The sequence below is a fragment of the Citrus clementina genome, unplaced genomic scaffold (assembly GCF_000493195.1).
Source record: "Citrus clementina cultivar Clemenules unplaced genomic scaffold, Citrus_clementina_v1.0 scaffold_5, whole genome shotgun sequence".
Classification (NCBI taxonomy): domain Eukaryota; kingdom Viridiplantae; phylum Streptophyta; class Magnoliopsida; order Sapindales; family Rutaceae; genus Citrus; species Citrus x clementina.
In genome coordinates, this window is record NW_006262201.1 from 42,012,382 (window position 1) to 42,035,935 (window position 23,554).

Genomic DNA, 23,554 nt, shown 5'->3' on the forward strand with positions numbered 1-23,554 from the left:
TTTTAACAAATAATCTACTCACGTTTTAAAGAGAATACTATTCTTATATTAAAAAAAATTAAATGTCTACTCGAATTCACATTTTTTTATTTTTATTGAAATGGTGAGGCTGTTTTCTATTCTGCTATTGAGAGTAGAGCCCAATGGTTAGGGAAGTTTGATTCTGCACTTCTACTGCAATAGAGCCCAATGGTTAGCGCGCATCCCATAACATGATTGGCCATAAACAGGTTTTGATTATGTGTCAGTCACCAAATTGAATGCCAAAAATAATTGTGTCTCCTTCGTTTGGTAGCAGCCAGCATTTGATGGCGCACTATGGTTAGAAGTCGTACTCACAAAATCACAATCACCAGGCAATTTCATAATTATATCCACAGAGTGAGGGTAGAGGGGAAAGGGCAAAAAAAACTTTACGCAACAACAAATCTTCTGGGATTGGGTCATATCTCAATTTCACAGCTATTGATTCGTGGCCCGAAGCACAACCGTCCATCAGAAAGACCAGATCACATTTATCGTACGCCTGATTTTTTTTGTTTAATATTACTTGAGATTTATAAGTGATATTTTTACTACACCCACATTTAAAAAAAAAAAATTTATAAATTAAGTTTATATAATTTTTTATTTAATCGAAGGAGATTGATTTTATAGAGATTCGAACTATTATTTTTATAATCATTTTTAATTTTAAGAGTAGTAGTTTACCACTGAGGTTAGAGCCAAGAGGAGAGAATCGTCGTATGCTTGTTACATGTAGGTGACACTAAGACGACGTCGTACAGATACTGGCAAGTACAAAGCATATGCGGTAATAGAGCCACGTAGAAGGTTCACAAAGCAAATGAATGCACGTGGCATAATCTCTTTGGATTGTCAAAAAATCGGCTGGTATATGACAAGAAACAGTACCCTCCACTTTTCCTTGAAAAGAAACCAAAAACGAAGATAAGCTCAACAAAACCAGAGAGACTCCGTTTTCGTAATTTCCACTCCGTAATAATCATTAAATCCACCTCGACTAACCCAAGACAAACTTATTTATTAATTAAATCCCTCGAGATAGGCCCTGCAATTTGCCTTGCACACTCACTCTCTTTTGCTTCGCTATTCAATTAATTCGCCTTTCTTTGAATATCCCAATTATCCTTTTGATAAAGACAAAATCCCAGCCGCCGGCACTGATCAATTGAGCAAATATGGCGCTATCTGATGCCGTGATTGGGAATCTGACGACGATCTACGTAGCAGTAATAGCGGGAATCAAGGCGTATGGGTTGGTGACTGGACGGAGCTTCAGCAGCGCGATTGTGCTAATTTTATCAACCACAATAGTGGGTGTCGTCTTGATTGGAACGCTGACGTGGGACGTGTCTCAAAAGGCCGTGTATGCAATTTCGCGCGATCATCACGTTCACAACCACGAGATGTGCAAGGGTGGCATTTGCTGGCACGGTGTGGCCGTACGGTCTCCAGCTTCTCAGGTCCGGTTCAGGCTACCTCAGCAAGTTCCATACGGTGCCTTATAAAGTCTTATATATTTAGATATGTTAATTAATTAAAACTGTTTCGTGGTTGCTGGTGGTGGTGGTTGGAGAAGCGAGGTGTTTTTTTTTTTTTTTAATATAAATTTTGTGAGAGGAATAATGTATGATATAAAATAGTGTAAAATGAAAAAATGGAATAATTTTGCGAACAAATTCATAAAATATGCCCATGACCATCTGGCTGAGGCATGACCACTTTTGTGCAACCGTCCATTTCTCTTTAAATTATTATAATTTTTTTTTGAAGTTCTTTAAATTATTAAGACTAGGGATGGCAAAATTCAAGGTTGGCCTTCTCGGTTCTGGATCTGGATATAAACTCGGCTTTTTTACATTTAGGTTCGGTTCAGGTTCAATCCGAAAAAATTTGAATTTCCGGATTACGAGTTTTGAACTTGGATCAACAAATTAAAAAAATTAAAAATTAAAAATTAAACAGGTTCCAAAACATTCAAAACAAATACCTGCGCTAAATTTTAGTGGTTCCGATCAATAAAACATCCACAAATACAAATGTATAACATAAGTCTACAATTCAAAGTTCAAATGTTGAAGATATTATTTCGAATCTATTATTAGTAAGAATAAAAAATATTTTGAAGCATAAATCACATAAGCATAACAATGTCGAAACTCACGATTCACGAACTTCAACTTCAAGAATCGGCGTCCGACAAAGCCCGTTGGTTTCTGATCGCAAACTTCTGACTGCATCGGAGCTAGCGCTAGTCACGACGGCAGCTGATGATGATTAACACAACGTTTGATGATGACGGTGGCGTTTCATGGTGGTGATGATGATGAAGAATAGAGCCGCGAAGGCGGAGCACGGTGATGAGGAGACGAACACGTGCTGAAGAGAAAGGAAATGTTTGGCACTTTTGGCTTCGATTTTCAGCGGCAGCGACTATTATAGTGATGAAACCAAGGTTTCTTTTAATGTTTCTATTTATATTAAACATAATTAAAGAAATAGTATAAAATAAGATATTCGGGTCCAGGTTTTGGATTTGCGGTTTCAGTCAAATCTGGACCCGGAACCGGCAATATCCGGGTCAACAATTTTACATCTGGATATCAATTTTTTCAAAATCAACCCGGACTGGATTATCTGGTTCGTTCGGGTCTGAGTTAAATTACCATCCCTAATTAAGACTGTGAAGAACCACGAAAGATATTGTGCCAGTGAATGTTCTTCTTCTTCTTATTATTAACAATAATTTTGAATAATAATAATAATCACAATTACTTAAATATAAAATAATTATTACAATAATGGTCAATTAAAGATTTTTTTAGTAATTTATAATAATCTAACTCATTCTCATTCCTATTAAAAAATAAGTAAACATATCAATGACAATATAGTTTATTGTAATTATAATTCATTCAATTAAAATAAATAATTTATTCTTATTTCTATTCTCTATTCCAATTTCGGTAAATTTCGATTTCAGTTTATTCTAATTATTGATTAGTTGTAAAATTAAAAAGAAAGTCAATTTCTTTTCCAAAATCTTAAAATTAAAAAAAAAATGCATCAAAATCTGTGAAATATAGCAGCAACAGAGCTCTTGGATGCAAACGTTCAACTTTGCAAATTCAGCCGCTAATAACTAAAATGTTTGATACGATTAAAGCATGCTAATTGATCGATGTCTCATAAAGTCTTTTAAAGTTTGTACCTAACCTTTTTTTTTTTTTCCTTTCTTAGCAATGCTTCCGAATGCAGATGATAATATTCATCAAATCAATGTGAATTTTTATTTTTGTTAATGTATATATGTGCATCCACAAGCCTACCAATCAATTCCATGCTCATAACACAAATCATGTTATCCAGTGGTAATTCACGTACCTCAACAACATGGAGAACGTATTTATTGGATTCAAGCCCTATAGAGATTGTATATATGTATTGACGGGATGCAACAATTTTTATTTTTATTTTTTCAATTCACAACTCATGCTTAACACGCTTCCAACTAAACTAGATGCCAGCTTAAGACTTCGATCTAAGTCTAAGTTTTGCAAGTCCTTTTAAATCAAAAGTAAAATATGAATAAAGTTGTAACACCCCAGGCGAATCCCACATCGGCAAAGCACGGGAGAGATGCTGGGTTTATAAGGGGTGATCCACACCTTAATTGGCAAGACGCGTTTTGGGGTGTATGGGCGCCCCAAGAACAAATCCGTGCGGGCCTTGTTAAGGCCCAAAGCGGACAATATCTTGCCAGGTCTGGGTTGGGTCATGACATTATGGTATCAGAGCGGTTCCGCGTGTCCTCTTGAGCGATGGTGGGGCAAACCTCAGCGAGGACGCTGAGTCCCCAAGGGGGGGTGTATGTAACACCCCAGGCGAATCCCACATCGGCAAAGCACGGGAGAGATGCTGGGTTTATAAGGGGTGATCCACACCTTAATTGGCAAGACGCGTTTTGGGGTGTATGGGCGCCCCAAGAACAAATCCGTGCGGGCCTTGTTAAGGCCCAAAGCGGACAATATCTTGCCAGGTCTGGGTTGGGTCATGACAAAAGTGGTTGAATGTCGATGTGTTTTCACAGTGTGATCGAAATAATATCTTATATACCCAGAGGAAGAAAGAATAATAGTCATGGGTTTATGAAGGTGATTACAATAACCGAAAATCGTAGAAGAGCATGAGTATATTTTTTTATTTCTTACTCTATAATAACTAATCAATAAAGCTATGCTTGGATTGAGAGGTAAAGTTTGTATCAAAACAGATGTGATTATATCGGACATTATTAAAAATTATTACGCACCGTGTGATTATTTACTTAATTGTCTTTTCTTTTAAGTGGTGTAAGAGAACCAATGTTTTTTTTTTCCTGAAGGATAACCAGTGTATGTTATACTAATCAAATACATATTTTATATCCAAATTTTACTATTATACGATTACTCATAGCCAATAGATTAATGAAATAGACTATTCATGGATATCTTGCACTTATAGGTCTTAAAAAAGTTGTTACATGATTTTATATCAAAAAATTTGCTGTGACATATCAAAGATTTTCTTATATATTTGTACTAATTTCTTAAAAGGGCTACAAGAATGGGTTGTAATTAGTGATGGCAGCAGGTTGGGTAGTGTCTGGGAATGCTCAAACCCATACTCGTACATATTTGGTAGAGGATATCTCCATCGCAGACCCTGACTTATTATGGGATTTAGAATGTATACGGCCCGAACGGGTAGGAGATTCTCGGATAAAGATTGTAGATACTTAGGTTGCATTTTTTTATCTCAAATTTGATTAGATCTAAATTTATATGAAGTTTGAATAAGACTGAATGAAAATGTCTTAATGATATATTTATTTTTCTTTTTTCAACATTTAAACAAAAAAATTTAAAAACTACTAGTTGATAAAAATATCATTTTAAGTGGTGCATATATTTGATCTTCACAATTTAGAAATTTCATAAGTTGATTAGTTTGATAACATTACAAAAAAGAAATACTATCACTGTTGATTTTAATTTAATGTTGTAATAAAAGATGTAATTATAAAAATTAACTTTCATTAAAAGGTCAACATTGTTGTTTTAATTTTCATCCATCACAATGGATATAATTTAATTTGTTCAATATTTTAATTTAGTTAATGTTACCATGTGAAGAAAAATTTAAAGCAATTGAAAAAAAAATCAAAGATAATACAAAAATATTAGATTTATATACAATATAGAAAATACATTAACTTTTCATATAAAAGTTGACTTTTTTATTTAGATAAAATTGTCTAACAATAAATAATAAATTAAAAAAACCTAAAATAAGCAAATGTCTGAAAAAAAATTAAATTCATACTTCATACTAAAAAACAAACAACATATTTTTCTCTTCTCCTATCCCTTGTATCCCTTTTATTTTTTAACACTGATATATTTTAAAAAAATGATACGTTAACTGTTTAGCTCTATATGAACATACAACACTTTATTTTAAAATATTTTTAAAAAAAATCATTTTTAAATTTAGATAAACACTAATTATAATTTGATGATTGTTAATTTAATTTTAATAAATGTATTATTCAATATTTGGATAAAACATAAAAGTCTCTACGTTGGCATTTCCTTAACTATCCTTTGCTGCTTTCAACTGATCTTAATTTAAAAAATTTTTTATTGTCATTTATTTTCGATTATAACAATATTTTAGATGGTTTAGTACATGTCTAGTTTATTAAATGTCTAAAATCCAAGTAAATGTCAGAAAATGTAATATTCGATAGTCATTCTGATTACTAAAGTGACGTTTGTTTTTTTATCTGAAATCTGAATAAACCTGAATTAGTCTGAATTTTGAATAGATCTGAATGTCTGAATCTAAATAATATGTTTTTTTTTCGTCTGAATCTCGAAAAATAATTATTAAGTTGTTTTTTTTTTCAATTTAAAAAACTCAAAATATGTACTTTTACATTTGTATCCTTGTTAAATTTGAATGTCAAATAAATAATATATTAAATATCACAATATTTTAACATTTATAAGTAAAACTATATTCAAGTGAATACATAATGATTTTGGAATTTTAATATATAAAATACCATAAATTTCAAATTTTATCGTATATAATATAAGAAAAAAAAATTAATAAGATGCTTGAAACAATTGATTTGCCCTTTCATCTCGAAGTTGTCACGTGTAATTTTGATTTTCAATACTTGAGGAGTTGATACCAAAGTGGGGAGGGATTTTATGACGGCTAAAAAAATAATGATGAGATTATTATGTGGGGTAAATATCTATGGGTGAGTTTTGGGATAGACATGAAAAATAAATCATAAAGCAGGGATATTTTTGACATTAGAAAGTAATTGACTTAATTCAGATGTCTCTATTCAGTAAAAAACCAAAAAAAATGGCTTATTTTATTAAGTCAAAATTATCTAAAAAGTCTCATTTAGTTATAAAAATAAACACATCTAATTAACTTAATTAATTAAGTTAAGTCACTTTAAGTCATTAAGTTAAAAAACAAACGCCACCTAAATTGGTAAGTGCTAACATTTTTTATTTAATTTTTTTTTACTCTGTTAATTTTAACCTTTAAAACATTAAAAATAAATGAATAGTGAATGATCATATGAGTTTAGTGCGTAGGTACAACTATTAGTGGTTTTTATTCACACAGCACCTGTCCAATCAACAAATATAAAAATTTATGCCCGCATCTTAAAATATGATAAAATTAGACCTGATATAACATGTCTCCAAGAACCTATACATGAGGAAATTTTTTGCCATCTTATACTTCTACATATTGTTTCCATATTTTTACTTTATTGCAGTTGCAGCGGTAAAGGTATTGTCATTCTAGAGCTAATTTAGTAATATTATAATTTTGAAAATAATTGTTGTTAATTATACTATAAAAAAAATTAGTTGTGAATAGAATTAATTAAAGGTTGGTAAAATTTACTTTTAAAAGCAGTGTGAATTTTAAAAGTAGTTAGATGTATTTAGTAAATCTTACTGTAAAAATGTAAATAACTAGATGAAACATAACATTAAATAAAAAATGTTTACGCATTTATAAATATTTTTTATTGTATATGTATAAAATAATTGGTACTAAAATAAATATTTATATAATTAGTTTATTTTTTATTTTATTATCTTAATATAATTGATAAATATAATAACTTTTTAAAAGTTAATAATTTTATTTCTTAACTAGTAAGAATAATTTTAAATTTTTATAATATATATGAGAATATATATAAAATTGTACTAAGTATGAAATTGATTTTCAAAGTTAAATTTTTAAAAATATTTTTTTTTCTTTTTTTTAAATCTATTATTTGGTAAGATGATTTTATCAAAATTAATTTTTTTAAAATTTATTAAGTAGTTAAATTAACTTTTAATTTTTTTTAAAAAAATTAAAATTTTTAGGAAGTCTAACTGTACAATAGACACTAGCTTTCGTATTGCTCCTCGATTAGCCGCCTAGCCCGTCAACCAAGTATTTTTTTTACATTGAGTCCACCAAGTCACCTATTCAATCGCACAAATCAATGAATCATCCTCCGCTTTCAGCAAATCTTGAAATGACTTCAAAATTCAAATAACGCTTTGATCAACTGACACCTTGATCATCAATCGACTTACGTTAATCAAACGGCTAAAATTCGGAGACAAACAACCACATTGAAGACACCCTACAAATTTCTCTAACAATTTGACACTCTCCCGAATCAAAGGATCAAACCACTCCCTTACTTTCTTTACTCTTTTTCTTTTATTATCTCCATAGGACACACCGTGCAATCCGTAACTGCAGCTTGATGGCCGAATCTCCATCTCAGGCACCGACACCGACAACACCTACTGCGTCGGATACTGACCCGACGCAATATTGGTGCCATCACTGTGAGAAACGTGTGTCAATCGAAACCCTTGCCAATCTCCCCGATGTTATTTGTCATGAATGTAAGAACGGCTTTGTCGAATCAATCCCCGTAACGTTAACCCCACCCTTTTCCCCACCTTCATTGACCCCTGATCACGTCGATGACCCCTCCTTCGGATCCCAGTTCCTTCAGGTCCTGCGTTTAATAGCGCAAGCCGCGCGTGATGAGGACGCGCCCCAGCAGCTTACCCAGGATCCCCAGTATGGACATGATTTTCTTCGAATTGAGCTCGATGGATGGGAGAACGATGCGCGTGAGGATGAAAATGATGAAAACGAAGAGAACCGAAACGTTGACGAAGAAGGGGACGAAAATGAAAACGAAAACGAAGACGACGAAGAGAATGAAGGAGGAGAAGATCGATCTGATAACGAGAACGAAGAGAATATAGAAAATGAAGACGAAGAAGATCTGAGACGGAGGTGGCGGGATGTGCTCCCCCTACGGATCCGAGACTTCGCGACCCGATCGAGATCCGGTCGTAATCGGATCCTGGACTGGGCCGAGATTCTGAACAACTCGATAGAATTTCGACTTGAAGCTCCGGAATCCGACCGGTACATAGGCAATCCTGCGGATTACATGGACGCAGCTGGATACGAGGCGTTGTTGCAGAACTTAGCTGAAAGTGACGGTGGTAGGAGAGGGGCCCCGCGCGCGGCGAAATCTGCTGTGTTAGAGCTACCAACGGTGGAGATTTTGTCTGAGCAGGAGACTATTGTATGTGCTATATGTAAGGATATGGTCAATGTTGGTGAAACTGCTACGAAGTTGCCTTGTGGACATGTATATCACGGGGACTGTATTGTCCCGTGGCTGGATTCGAGGAATACGTGTCCGGTCTGTAGGTTTGAATTGCCAACGGATGATCCCGAGTACGAGGAAGAGAGGAAGAAGAGAGTTTCTGCCGGTGCCAGTGTAGGTGGAGCTTCGGGCTCTGCTGGAGGGAATTTGAGTTTAGGTTGATTGCAACTGGTATCTTGAAAATAATTATGTGTTTTTTCATATTCTGGTTCATGGACCTTTTTCGCTTTTTGTTTGCTTGTGAATTAGATGAATTGATATTTGTTCTACATATTCTGCTTAATGTATATAGTATTGGCTCAAATTGGGATGGTACCTGCGCTTGCCCCAATTCAGCAATTATCTACCATAAATTTAAGTTGTACACTCATGATTGAAGTACTTAAAAATCGTAAGAGGCAGTGCGTTTACTTGAGAAGTGAAAGCTTGCCCCTACTATTTGAACTGAAACCATTGCTTAGTTTGAGGCCAATGAAAGTTTATCAGTTCCCTTGGGTCTTGGCCTTAAACAATAGTTCTCTCTACATGTCTCATTTAGCTGTAAACAAATCATTAGACCAGTTTGAAGTTCTGTTTTACAAGTAGTACATGGCATTAACAAGATCAATGATTCTAGCTACTAATTAGCTCCATGCAACTTCTAATTTGAATGCATCAATAGGGAAAAAGGGAACTGCAAATATGCTTTGAATGTTGTTAGAGCTTCGTGTGCCCTTTTCATGACATGTTTTCATCTTTAAGAGATTGCTATTGCTGGCACACTCACCTTCCATAACAAACCTTGGCTATTTGTCAGATTTAGTGCTTTCTTTTTGCTTTTTCTTGTATGCCAGTTTACGTAGTGTGGATGCCAGTATGCTTTTTATCGGTTATTCAATTTTGTAACTATCTTTATGCAAGTCTAGCATGTCAGGCCAGCCTTCTGCAATTACTTAATTATGTATAGTTGTATCACCAGGCCATCTAGGCTAGTTACAAATTAATGAATTTACCTGAGGCTATGATAGAAACTTCTTAATATTCAAGAGATAGTAGTGAAGCATGTATATTAAATATACCTATGAAATATGCATTTATTAAGTGAAAACATGAAGCAGTCTGGTTGTGATAATTTGTCCTCAATGGTGGTGCTAGGTCATAAACATTGAATTTGTTTCAGCTGTGAATAATCACTGTAGCTGATTTCGTTATGTGATATTTTGTGGAATTTTGTAGCCTTTGCCTTGTTGCAGTTACATATCGACTCATGCTTGTAGATTAGGCAAAGAAAATATTATTGTTTTCACTAGCTTGAATATTGATTATATGCACCAGACTTTTATATGCCATCTGATTCATAACGAGGCCGCATTGATTGAAATTTCATCTTAGACAGTGCAATTCTGCATATGTATGCATATTGGAAATTGAGCATTTTATTTGTTAGGAGTATTGGCATACACTTAATTTAATTTAAGATTTCTTTTGATTAATTTCTGCTTAAGAATGAATATAAGCGATAGACCAATAGCACAGAAGGTGTACATCAAAGCCTCTGAATAACTAGACGATAGACACTGATGGTGTGTTTGCTTCTTTCCATTCCTCATTGATGGTACTTCCTTGCTAAAACTAGGAAGGAATGAAAATAAATTTTAGGTAGAATCCACAAATTTGGTAATGAATGATGGGAATGTCGTTCTCATGACGCAGAGTTGAGAATGAAAATGAGGGAATGGGAAGAGGGAATGTATTGACATTTTACTTCTAAGTAAATAAAAAATTCTTTTGACCTTAGGGCCAGTTTGGGAATGCTATAACTTCTAAAATAATTGGTATTAGTTGTGCTGTAAAAATAATTAACTGTGAAGAGAATCAATTAAATATTTGTTGAATTTTGTTTTCAGAAGTACTGTAAGTTTTGAAAGCAGTTATAGATGGTTGGTAGATTTTATTGTTAAACTGCTGAAAGAAAATAAATGATTAAAATGTACATAATGTAGGATAAAATTTACTTATATATATAAAATCATGTACATATAATATTTTTAATTGTGTATTATAATAATTTTTACTAAAAATAAAAATTATAATATATTGATTTTATTTTTTATTTTTTATTTTTTGTTTTTTTATCTTAAAACAATTAATAACTAAATTTATAATATTGTGAAACAAATTTAATAATAATTCGACCAATAAATTGATATTACTAAATTGATATCGATGAATTATAATAAAAATTTATTAAAATTTTGATTTTTTTCAATTTGAATAAGGATAATTTTGGGTTTAGGTAATAATTTTAAGGATATTTAGGGAATTGTATTAAATGATTAAATTGATTCTCAAATCAGAATTTGAAAGATATTTCTTTTTTTGTTTTTCAAAATCAGTTATAGGAGGGGCTGATTTTGACAAAAGTAATTTTGATTTTTTTTAACCAAATACTAAAATTAACTTTAGATTTTTAAAATCACTTTTAAGTCTCCCAAAAATAATCTCAAACGAGCCCTTATTTAAACAAATAATAATGGAATAAGATTCTCTCTTAATCTGAGTTCTACTGAGCTTTTAAGGATATTTTGTCATGTGTCTTTTAATAATAGTGTATGGGTAAGATTTAATTTTGTTTTACTTTTTTATTTATTAATAACCAATCAATAATTAAATTATTAATTCAGGACATGATCAAATCAGAAGAGAATCATGATCCAATAATAATATACTACTATTATTACTATTATCATTCTAGTAATTTTTGGTAGATTAATTTGGTTAAGCCAATTTAGAAGTTCCACATGGACTAAAGGACAAAAAATAAAAGGGCAACACGATTTCGCAGATGGAGTGAGTAGTCTCATTCACACCATTATTTAGTAAAGAAGACTAATGTGATATTGTAGATGGTCAATTTTGGGCCAATGATAGAAGGAAATCTATCAATGATGAGAAGGATATGTGAAGGAAGCATCAAACGGGTAGGATTAAGGATGGTAATGCATCTGGTCAAGTTTGAGCTTAGCCAAGCTCTTTCTGAGCTCACACGGTGCTTTCTCTCTTACCTTAAATATTTTGTTTTATTTGTCGAATTTACTTTGTTTGTCAATGGTATAAAACAAAATTACTTTATTCTATAATCATTGTATGTCCATAATTTTTCATTAAAAAAAATTCATGTTTTGTACAAATAAAATCATCATTATTTTATTATAATTAATAAAATAATAATGATGATGATGATGATATCTATAGTAAAAATACTTATCCTTTATTTTATTAGTTGAACAAATGCATAATTATAACAAAGAATATTGTCAAAACTTGTAAAAATTCACTCCAACTATAAAATAAAGTAAGCATATCAATAGGAGTACAATTCATTTTGATTTTGATAACTTAAATAAACAACTTATTCTGATTACGAATTCAGTTTATTTTAAATCTGGTCCATCCTAATTTCTTCGCATCTTGATTTCAGAAAAATAAATGCACCATTAGTTTGGCTTTTGTTGCCCTCAACTTTAATTTAACGCTCATTTAATATACAAAGTAGTCCTTATTTGGTCTTGTTTTTAACTCGAGAGGTATTTACTTGTAGATCAAATTATAAATTAGTTAGAAAAGCGTTCAGTGCCGCGGATGCCATATGCGAGAAGATTGAGTTTTGCCTACTCTAAACGTAACATGAGTAAGAAAATAGCCATAAATTCTTGTATAAATTTATTTTCTACAAACTGACGTGACATGATAAAATTGATTGAATTAAATATCTTTTGACCCACATGATTTATTTTTATTATTTTATATTTTTATTTAACCAATAAATTAATACTAAATTAATTTATATAAGATAAATTTATACAATAATTTATAACTATATCATCATTCAACGTAACATAATTAAAGAGGAGCGTCAAACCGTGAACAAGAGCTTCGAAAGTAGGCTGGGACATGGGATGCTGTTGGATTGCCTATTAGCTTAGAATGACTGATGTTATCGATCACTATCACATGGCTCTTAGCCAAGTCTCTTGCTTTTGCGTATTCCAAAAAAAAAAGTCTCTTGCTTTTGCGTATTCCAAAAAAAAAAAGTCTCTTGCTTTTGCGATTAGTGGGTCTCTGCCCTCCCTCCATTCCACGTAGCTCTTTTGTTTTCTTTCTTCTTTCATTTTCTTTAACGCAAACATGGTTTGGAATCTTTGTGTAAAGTTGACTGTCATCATACCAACTACATCTAATTTCTAAAGATGGTTGAACATGTCAAAAATGGTGTGATGAAATAGAGTAATAATTTGAACGAATAGAAAGGTACATCAGTTGCTTTGGTGCAAGTTTTCCAATTGGCTAATTGAATTAACAAATAACATGACAAAGTAATTCAATTAAAGTTTTAAAATTTGTGTTAGATGATCGTGATTCTAGTCGCTTGCTATCATCATAAAACGCTATTTTATATGGGTTGTTTAGCTCTGGACTTAAATATCAGTTTCTTTTTTATTGTGATGCTTATAGCATCGCCAAAAGCCTTTTTAAATAATATTTTATTATTTATTTAAAGAGTTATATTAATATTTAAGACTCTAAAAGATACTTCAATTAAAATTTTTTAAATAAAAAATAAATTTTTCTCTTCAAATTTAGAGAGTTGCTTTCTTTCTTTTCAATTTATATTTTATTACTTTTTACTACGGAAAGAGAGAGAAGAACTTTAATTGCTACTGATATTTCTTTTAAAAAAATAATTATTTAATTAAAATAATATTAACTTATTTCTGTTTAAGAGTTTTTTTTTTATAATAACATACTTTTTCATTCTTCCATTTGCCACATAGGTAAGTAAATAGATATTTGAAAAGTAAAATTTATAGAAGCTTTTGGAGATGCTTTTATATTTTGCGGTCGAAAGTTTACGAGATATTGGAAAGAGGGGAAACAAACGTCGGGATTAAATAGATTAACCAATAGAAAAAAAAAGAAAAAAAAATCAACCAATCAATTGGAAACGTCTTTCCACATAAGTGGAAAATGACATTGCATATATGTGGAAAATGACATCGCATATCTAATATAAAATCAACCAGCTAAACTGGTGTGTTTATTTTTTGGATTGAGAAATTATAATCTGAAATAAAAAATTATTAAAAGCGTTTACCTCATATAATAGAGTTGAGAATCGAAATCAGAATAAGAATTGTAAAACCCACATGGCGACCCCAATTTGGAAATGGAGACTAAGAGATTGATTTCTAAGGATGATGGTGGGAATAAGTCTCTCATTCTCAAAAATAACCATTTTGCTTCTCTCCCTATGAAATAAAAAATCCTCATTTTGTCCACAGTTATAGTTAATTAATGTATTATTATTATTGTTGTTATTATTAAAATAATTATTATTAACATATTAATAATAATAATTTTTAATAAATAATCATTATAATTAAAATATAAAATAATAATTATGACAATAGTTTATTAAGTGCTTTTTAGTAATTTGTTCCAATCTAACTTATTTTGATTTAAATTTCAAGACAAAGTAAATACATTAATGACAATTCAGCTCATTCCAATTCTAATTCCTACAGTTCAAGTAAATAATTTATTTTGATTTCCATTCTCCATCCTCATTCCAACTCATTTAAGTTCTTTCCCATTCTTATTTCACTTCATTCCAGTTTTAGTATAGTAAATGTACTATCAATCTCTTTTACTCGTGTGGAACGGTTCAAGACTCTTAAGTACTCTCTCTCATGCCTTCCAATGGGGGTTGAATTTTTTTTAATTTTAATATTTCTAAGTAGTTTCTTTTATTTTGAAAAAGACAAAAAGAAAAATCTTAGACCCCGTAACATAGTTGATTATCTCAATTCTCAAGTGCTCTAAGTGATGTGGTATATACAAATATAGAAAGTACAACCTTTTTTTTTTTTGACTTTTTTGATTGTTACACAAATAAAATCTTGTGTATGCCACCAATTATATAAGCAGATATTATTGAATTTTTAATTGTAAAAGTCTGTTATAATTTTATGAATGGTGTAGTGAAACAATAGTGATAGTTTTATAAACATTTTAAAATTTTATCTATGTAATGTGTAATTTATCAATTGTACACCTATGTATTAATTTTTAAAAATAGTCTTTTACAATACATCTTTTTAAACACTCAAAATGTCCTCCTCCTTGACCCTTTTTATGTATTTTTTTTTCATTTATTCTCGGCATTCATAAAAATAATCATCACACCGAAAATAGTTTTTATTATTGACACGAATAAGATGAGTTTAGTAAAATAAATGAACATCCGAACCATGCCAGTTTCGTCGTGGCAAATGAGCAATGGCCCAAAAACTAACAGCGTGAAGGGCACGCTTCTTGCCTTGAATCAATAATCTCTCTTCTGGTATCACATTGACATTTGTTTCTGTGCAACTTTGCACATTCAGCAACAATAGATGCGGTCAGTTGTTCGAACCTCCGCAATGTATTGTAGGAGTATTTCTTTTCTTAATTAAATTTGAGTGAAGATAGTCTGCTCTCTTACTCAAGAGTGGGGAGCAGATGTTCCTCGAATATTTAAGAGAGTTAAAATTTGGATAGCGCTCCATTAACATTGATGTAAGTTGGTCCCAATCATAGTCTGATTTGTAAATATCAGTTATATTCTCATGTAATATGAGTTGTAGTCTGAGCAATAGTCTCATGTAATAAAAAAAAAAGCAACAATAGATGCACTGATGGATTATGACGCGGATTATTCGCTCAAAATAATTTTTTTCTTAAGTTAAAACTTTTTATTAAAAATATGGGTGTTTGAAAAAGCTTTTAATATGCCCCAATTTATTTATTTATTTATTTATTTTGGTTCATGCAATCCACCAAATCGGCGCTAAAGAAATAATAAAAATAAAAATAAAAATAAAAAGAGAAAAGAAAACTGCAACGACACCGTTTCCTAATTTGTCAGTTATAGCCAAAGGGTTTTTTTATTTTAATATATCTCATGTGCCCCTAAATATCAAATCTATACCCTAATACATACATGTGCCTCGTAAAGGTGGAAAAAGTCAAAAATATCTTTAAAAAACTATTTATCTACATTTTGTTTCTCTCTTAGTTTCTTCCGCTCACCATTTATTTCTCACGATTTCCTCTTCTCACCATTTTCTTCCTCTCTCATTATTTCATCTCTTAACTCCAATATAAAGTTTTTTGATAAATATAAACTCTTCAAAAGGTGCATTATCAAGTCGTGGATAATGTATGTTTAAAATGTAAACATTTTGTATGCTTAGAGTTTGATTTTATTTTATTACAAGTATATTTGCTGATGATTTATGAGTTTAATTATACATTATTCATTTTTGTGCTTACACAAACACATGCACACACACTATTGCATTAAAATGTGGGGATTTAAGGCATTAATTAAAGTTGTAAGTGATTGAAAAATCATTTCAGGAAGAAGTCGAGTATTTAGTCGAGCAAGAAGTGAAGTAAGGGAATTAAGCAAGTCGAATATGTAGTTGAGCGGGAAGTCAAGTACGAAAGTGAAGTAAGTCGAGTCAGTTATGATGTAAGTTAGGTATTAAGTCGAGAAATATGTTGAGTAAGCGTAAGCCTAGTAGTAAAGTATCATTGACTTTTTACCCGACTTAATTAAAGGAAAGTTTTTATTTTAATTTAAGTTGAGTATCATTGATTAATTACCAGACTTTTACGAAAAGTCGATAATTTTTGTTGATTGAATACTTAGATAAGGTTAAATTAAAGTTGAGTATCCTTGACTTTTTTTCCGACTTAATTGAAATGGATTTTTTTATTTCAATTTAAGTTGAATATTCTCCACTAGTTACTAGACTGACTTTCATGAAAGTCGAGAATTTTTTATGAATGAGTACTTGGGCAAAGTTAATTTAAGGTCGATTATTCTTGACTCTTTACTCAACTTACATAAAAAAGTTAAGAATTTTACAAATAATTTTTCATTTCAATTGAAGTCGAATATCCTCGATTATTTACTTGACTAGCATGGAAAAGTCGATAATTTATGTTGAATTACTAATTGTGCATGGTTCGGTTAAAGTTTAGTATTCTCAACTATTTACCCGACTTTGAGAATATGAATTCAGTTTTATAAGGATTTAATTGAGGTTATTTTTGTACTTTTATTAATTTTTTTAAAAAATATATCTGTATAAAATTTAAGAGTGTTACAATTTAAGCCCTATTAGCAATTTTGGAGGAAATGAGGTATATCCCACGCAATTCTCCTCCTTGCCAAAACCCTGGTGAGACGGACGCAAAGGCTAACCAAAACCCTCCTAGTAATAATTGTAGTAAGTTCTAGTAATACATACAGCAGCGAAGCTAAGTCAAGCTTGTTGCGTTAGAATCCATGGATTCAGGTTTCATATTCGAACCGCCCAGCGATGAAGAAATTGAAGAGCTGCAGTCGGAATACGAAGAAGATCAAGGAGAAGAAGTAGATGTAGAGAAACCATCAAAACGGGCAAAGCAATCCCCTTGGGACTTCGCTGCATACTCCGAATCCGTCTCCGATGAACACTTTCGTCGCAGGACAACATCCGTCGATTTTAAAATCACCAAATCCCTCCAACAGCGCTCCGTCCCCATTGTCGACAACGACCACTCCGATTCTGAATTTGACCAACATGTAATCTCACATTCATTTATTTGTGTTGCGTATATATTTTTTGTTATTTTCTAAAATCTAAGAATTTTTAGTAATGTTTTATATAATAAATATTATTTAGGAGGATTACAAACCTGAAGATGAAGATGATTTTAGTAATGCTGGTGACACTAAATCATTTTTTGCGCCAGCCGATGGAGCCTCCTTTCATGCTAATTCATTCATGGAGCTCAATTTATCTCGTCCTCTGCTTCGTGCTTGTGAGGCATTGGGCTACTCTAAGCCCACACCAATTCAGGTTGCACTTGCATTAAACCATGTCATTGTTATTAATACATAATTGTTACTGTGTAATATTTACTTAATATTAGGGTTTCTTTTTTTGTAGGCGGCGTGCATACCATTAGCTTTGACTGGTCGCGATATTTGTGGGAGTGCAATTACTGGTTCTGGAAAGGTTTGTTATTTGCTTTGGAAGTTGGTTGGCTGCTGATAATTGACTGTGTAATGCTTTAACTTGATCTATTTCATTTGATACAGACGGCTGCCTTTGCATTACCAACACTGGAGAGGCTTCTATACCGTCCAAAGCGTATTCCAGCTATAAGGGTTTTAATTCTAACTCCAACTAGAGAGTTGGCTGTCCAGTGAGTTTTTTCATTGTCTTAGAAATGTTTACTTATGCGTTTAGAATCTCGTGTTTTATTTCTTTTTTGGCACATGCCAAAAATTCTGCAGATTTGTTTATTAGTCTACTAGTTATACTTGCTACGTAGTACATATGTGTATATCTTTCTTTTCTTCTCCTTATTTGGTTTACCTCGTCTATCATTTTTTCTTTTTCTTATCACTTTTATAAGTTTTCATGTGTTTATGATAGGGTCCACAGCATGATAGAGAAAATTGCTCAATTTACTGATATCAGATGCTGCCTGGTTGTTGGTGGGCTGTCAACAAAGGTTTGTTTATTAATTTTCTTCTCTTGAAACTTTTACTTTCTCTCTTGGCTTATTAATATTTTTTTTTCAGGTTCCATTCTAGTTGTAATGCAATAACTGTTTCTATAAGATGTTGTGATGGTGTTATTTTTAATATTAGATGCAAGAGACGGCATTGAGATCAATGCCAGACATTGTTGTGGCTACTCCTGGGCGCATGATAGATCATTTACGCAATTCAATGTCTGTGGATTTGGACGATCTTGCAGTTTTAATCCTTGACGAGGCAGATCGTCTTTTAGAGCTAGGATTCAGTGCTGAAATTCATGAGCTGGTACCTCTTCCTTTGTTATGTTTTGTTTACATGAATTCTGACTGTGAGTGTATACATATTACAGCATATTAGATGTTTCTGGCCCTGTTTGTTGGTTCATAGGAAGTAAATGTCCTTGTTCTTGTGTTACGGGTAACTAATCTGGAACAATGGTTTCTCACACATTGCTTGATTGTTGTTATTGCCTGGATAAAATAAATCTAAATTTAAGTGTTTAGAGGGTAACGGCAGAGAGAGGGGTCAAGTTTTGCTGTTTCATTTGTTTTGAATTGGAATAATTCTTTTCTGACCGGTTCTGTTCTATTTCAGGTTCGCCTCTGTCCTAAGAGGAGACAGACTATGTTGTTTTCAGCTACATTGACTGAAGACGTTGATGAGCTTATCAAGCTTTCTCTGACCAAACCCTTGCGTCTCTCAGCTGACCCATCTGCAAAACGCCCATCGACATTGACTGAGGAGTAATATCTCTTAGTGATTGCATTATGCTTTTGTCATTAGATGTGTACAGCATGCAGAAGTTATTTTTCTTCATAATTCTGTATGGTTGCACATTTGTACCTTCTGATGAACTTGATCAAATCAAAACTATGATTGGCATTCTGCAGGGTGGTTAGGATACGCCGAATGCGTGAAGTAAACCAAGAGGCAGTTCTTCTTTCCTTGTGCTCAAAGACTTTTACATCCAAAGTGATCATCTTCAGGTTTTAATCTACTTCTGAACTCTTATTTTGATGGGTTAATGGTGACTATTGCAGCAACATAACTCCTTCGCTGTTTAGACGTCTAAATTTTAGATTTTAGCGTTGCTCGTTGAGCCATCTACTGGATCTGGGGTTATTCATTATCTGATCTCATTAGCGGCCCTGCACTTTTTCTGGCAGTGGAACTAAGCAGGCTGCACATAGGTTGAAGATTTTATTTGGATTAGCTGCCCTTAAAGCGGCTGAGCTTCATGGAAATCTTACCCAGGCGCAGCGCCTTGAAGTGAGTTAATTCTGTCTTTGCATTTCTTTCACGAATCTTTGACAGGATTTTCTTAACTATTGTCCTTGTGTTCTGTATTAGATTGTAGGTCCTACGAGAAATGCTACACCTTGTTTGCCTATTGATCTGTAGTTCTTACCAATTATTGTTTTTTGTGTAGGCTTTGGAACTCTTTAGGAAGCAACATGTTGATTTTTTGATTGCTACTGATGTGGCTGCTCGTGTAAGAAGATATTCTCCAGTTGTTTGCATCTGGCTCTAGTTTCATGCAGACCTTTTGTCCATTAACTCAATATTTTCTGACACTGCTCTGCAATTCCTCACACTCCCCTGCAGATATCAATTTTTTATCTTTCTTATTTTCATGGAATGGATTTAGAGGGGGTGAGAGTGGCAGGGAAACAATTCTATAATGTATTTATGGCTGAAATTATCAGTGTGAATCCTTCTTTGGGCTCCCTCACCTGCTTCTGTCTCATTACAAGCAATAAACTTTAAAATAATTTTGCTCTAGTTTAGTTAGCTTTAATGAAAGATAAGCTGTGTTGTTCATCTAACACTTCATTTTTGCCACCGCCTGCAGGGGCTTGACATAATTGGTGTTCAAACAGTTATTAACTATGCTTGTCCTCGGGACCTTACTAGGCAAGTACCAAATTATTTTCTTATGCTGTTAGTTGGTGATATACTTATCAGCTTGAATCGGGATTTTTTTTTTCTGTGAATGTTCACGTACTGTTATTCCTTTACGTTAAAAATTATATACAAGTGGGTTATTTACCAATTTAGTGCAGTCTTTGACTTAAACCAGACACTTTACATTCCAGTGACTCATTTATTTTTGTTGATTTGAGCAGCTATGTTCATCGAGTGGGACGTACAGCAAGAGCTGGTAGAGAGGGATATGCTGTTACTTTTGTGACGGACAATGATCGTTCTCTTTTAAAAGCCATTGTGAGTCAATACTCTACATTATATCTAGGTTGATCTGGAGTTTGCTTAACCTTTTGGCGTCTATTTTAGCTGTTACACTTTAAATAAGTTAAGTAGAGCCACCATTGTTTGTAGCCTCAATCCTGTGAAAGCCATTCGTCTAAGAAATGTTGAAATTACTTGATCGAACTATTAAACTGGTAGTTAGTTTATATCATAAGTCCTTTTTTCTTTATTTGTCTTTGCACGACAATGTGTTAGTCTATACCGTGTTCTTGGTCAATGGTGCCATATGGCTAAAAAGTTCTTAACTGTCAATTTACTTTGCAAACTCTTAAATATTTAGACCTATATTATTGCTGGCTATGATTAAAACCTGAAGATGATTAACTTGGCAATTGTCATTCCTATTTATAGGCTAAGAGAGCTGGTTCCAAGTTGAAGAGCCGAATCGTCGCCGAGCAATCAATTACTAAGTGGTCTAAAATAATTGAACAAATGGAAGATCAAGTAGCTGCTATTCTTCAAGAAGAAAGGTTTTCATTATTGTATTTCCCTGACAAATTTTTTTATGAACTATTCAACTTTGCATATTTATTGTAGTTTTCCAAATACTGCAGGGAAGAGAGAATCCTGAGAAAAGCTGAAATGGAAGCAACAAAGGTGTTTGATCATACTACTATGCAACTTGTATACCTACATGTTGAGGAACAGGGTTCTGCTATTGTTAATATGGTTATTTAGTACCTGTCTTTTTTGCTTAATTTTTCTGTTTCTAATAAATATCACACATTTCCATAATGCACGTAGGCAGAAAATATGATTGCTCATAAGGAAGAAATTTTTGCACGCCCTAAAAGAACTTGGTTTGTGACAGAAAAGGAGAAAAAGCTTGCAGTAAAGGCAGATAAGGTAATCTTGATCATATATATAAATGTTTGGGATGATTACTAAATATTTCTTAAATCCAGTAATCATCGTTTAAGTTCTTATCAGTGTAGTTCTACTCACTCTTACAGCAAGACTTCTATATTCCTTTTTGATAGGCATCTATTGAAAAAGGAAAAGGTTCTGGAAATGAGGTGACAAGTGCTCAACAGGCTGAAGACCTTAAAATAAAGGAAAAGAGGAAGCGAGAACGTGAGGTGGTTATTAGTCCAGATTTGAGTTCTATTATCCTTTTGATTGAAGATTTTTGGTTGAAATTTTGGCTGAATATACATTCGTATGCTTGTTGAGCAGAAAAATTTGCCTCGAAAGGAGCGTCGAAAATTAGAAGCAGCTAGAGAGATGTTGGAGGATGAAGATCAAGTAGACAAGTTACAAGTATGCAATTGTATTGTTTACTGTGTGTAATAGCCTTCTATAATCAAGAGTAAATGGTTTTCTTTTTTTAATGTTATCCCCTATAATTGAAGAAAAGACGAGCCAAAACTTTAGATATGCACATTATCTGCATGCCTCTTTTGGAACTCTTAATACTGTTTCTGGTTTGTTATCTTGAGCTTGTCTTATCTCTTTTTTCACCCACAGTTTATACCCCAGTCTGCGATGGATAAAGATGGTTCATTATTGGACTTCTACTCAGTCTGTGCATGTGTACAGTGTAGCCATGGGTCATTATTGGACTTCTTCCCAGTCCATTTATGTTCAAGATTCTCTCTTTGACTATTTCTTATTTCACGTTCAAGCAGGTTGTCGTAATATTTGTTTCAGATTGGCATGCTTTACTCATAAATGGAATTGCAGGGTAGTGGAAAAGACAAGAAGGAAAAGGCTGGGATATCTACGGTTGACCTTGCTTACCGAAGAGCAAAAGCTGTGAAAGCCAAGCAGAAGGCTCTGGACGCGGGGAAGATTGTGAAATCAAACGGCAAGAAATCGAAACATTCTTCTCAAGAAAGTAATTCTAGGGCAAAAGAGATGCGGGAACTGTTTCATAGTGACATGAGTGAGAAAAAGCAGAAGAGAACTGGTGGTATAGGAAAGAAGCCGAAGCATTCATTTAAGAGCAAATCACGGTATGAGTTAGCTTATAATTCATTTCCTTGTTTTGGCTACTTTTTATGTTCCATTTCATCCTGCCTACTACTTGCGCGGTATTATTCTAAACTTGCAATCAAGATGTGGAGGACAGAATATATAAAGAGAACTTGGTCTAATATTATTCTGGAGTAACCATGACAAGTATGGGGCCTTGATGGTACACAAAAATATATTGTTTCTTGCATTGCAGCCGAAGCTACTGTTATCTACCTTGACATGCTTTCCACATATGATCTTAGCTGTGTTTCACTGTAATCTTTTGTCAGTACATTTTATCTGCCCGCTTTGAGCAGTAATGGGGAAGTTCATATGCCACGTGATCGTTTATAAGAGCTCAAGTGGCTGGTCATTATTGTTAGTATTATAGGGAAATTTCCAATGTTTTATATACATGTATCTTGTACTGAGTTTGTTCATTTGCAGCTGTTGTCAAAAGCAGTCATACTGGTTACTCTAATGTGTTATGAATTCTCTCAGAGAACTCATTATTATCCGGTTATTTTTTCAGTTACAAGCGCAGATAGTACTCTAATACAAGCATTGGAGGTTTCCTGTAGTGTATCTTATGAAGAAGATATGAAGAGACTGGCGTGACAACATATTTTGTCACTAGGGAGATATGAAGAGACTGGTGTGACGACTTATTTTGTCGCTGGGGAGATATGAAGAGGCCAGGAAGAAACTTGTATTGCAGACATTGACCTAGATATTGAGGAGATTCGGAAAATGCCTCATGGCCTCTGTAAAAATTTTAGAAGATATCATATGAATTTCTAGAGTTAAATTTTCATGTTTTGCACTTGAATAATTTTTTTTAGTGGTAGGAAATTTGATATTTTCTAATCATACTTTGTTAACTAATTTAAATTTGTAAG

The 23,554-nt window shown here is 32.8% G+C and overlaps 3 protein-coding genes across 4 annotated transcripts; all 3 read left to right on the forward strand.

Moving 5' to 3' along the window:
* Nucleotides 1-945: 945 nt before the first annotated feature.
* Nucleotides 946-1,743, forward strand: LOC18040386. Its single transcript, XM_006435133.2, has one exon. The coding sequence runs from the start codon at nucleotides 1,203-1,205 to the stop codon at nucleotides 1,530-1,532; it is 330 nt and encodes a 109-aa protein (XP_006435196.1). The 5' UTR covers nucleotides 946-1,202; the 3' UTR covers nucleotides 1,533-1,743.
* A 5,791-nt stretch (nucleotides 1,744-7,534) lies between these two features.
* LOC18041731 (E3 ubiquitin-protein ligase CIP8) lies at nucleotides 7,535-9,292 on the forward strand. The gene has a single exon (XM_006435134.2). The coding sequence runs from the start codon at nucleotides 7,880-7,882 to the stop codon at nucleotides 8,969-8,971; it is 1,092 nt and encodes a 363-aa protein (XP_006435197.1). The 5' UTR covers nucleotides 7,535-7,879; the 3' UTR covers nucleotides 8,972-9,292.
* Nucleotides 9,293-17,035: 7,743 nt separating this feature from the next.
* Nucleotides 17,036-23,554, forward strand: LOC18041732 (DEAD-box ATP-dependent RNA helicase 28). Of its 2 annotated transcripts, XM_006435137.2 has the most exons (19): nucleotides 17,036-17,465; nucleotides 17,566-17,742; nucleotides 17,833-17,901; nucleotides 17,985-18,091; nucleotides 18,325-18,403; nucleotides 18,543-18,716; nucleotides 19,026-19,174; nucleotides 19,322-19,417; nucleotides 19,598-19,700; nucleotides 19,861-19,923; nucleotides 20,284-20,345; nucleotides 20,558-20,654; nucleotides 21,051-21,169; nucleotides 21,254-21,296; nucleotides 21,444-21,545; nucleotides 21,680-21,778; nucleotides 21,876-21,959; nucleotides 22,383-22,654; nucleotides 23,188-23,554. In XM_006435137.2, exons 1-19 carry the CDS (start codon nucleotides 17,187-17,189, stop codon nucleotides 23,201-23,203), a joined length of 2,190 nt encoding a protein of 729 aa, XP_006435200.1. In that variant the 5' UTR covers nucleotides 17,036-17,186; the 3' UTR covers nucleotides 23,204-23,554. The 2 variants fall into 2 exon arrangements, with proteins under 2 accessions (XP_006435200.1, XP_024039962.1); XM_024184194.1 differs by lacking the exon at nucleotides 23,188-23,554 and having other exon boundaries at nucleotides 22,167-22,473.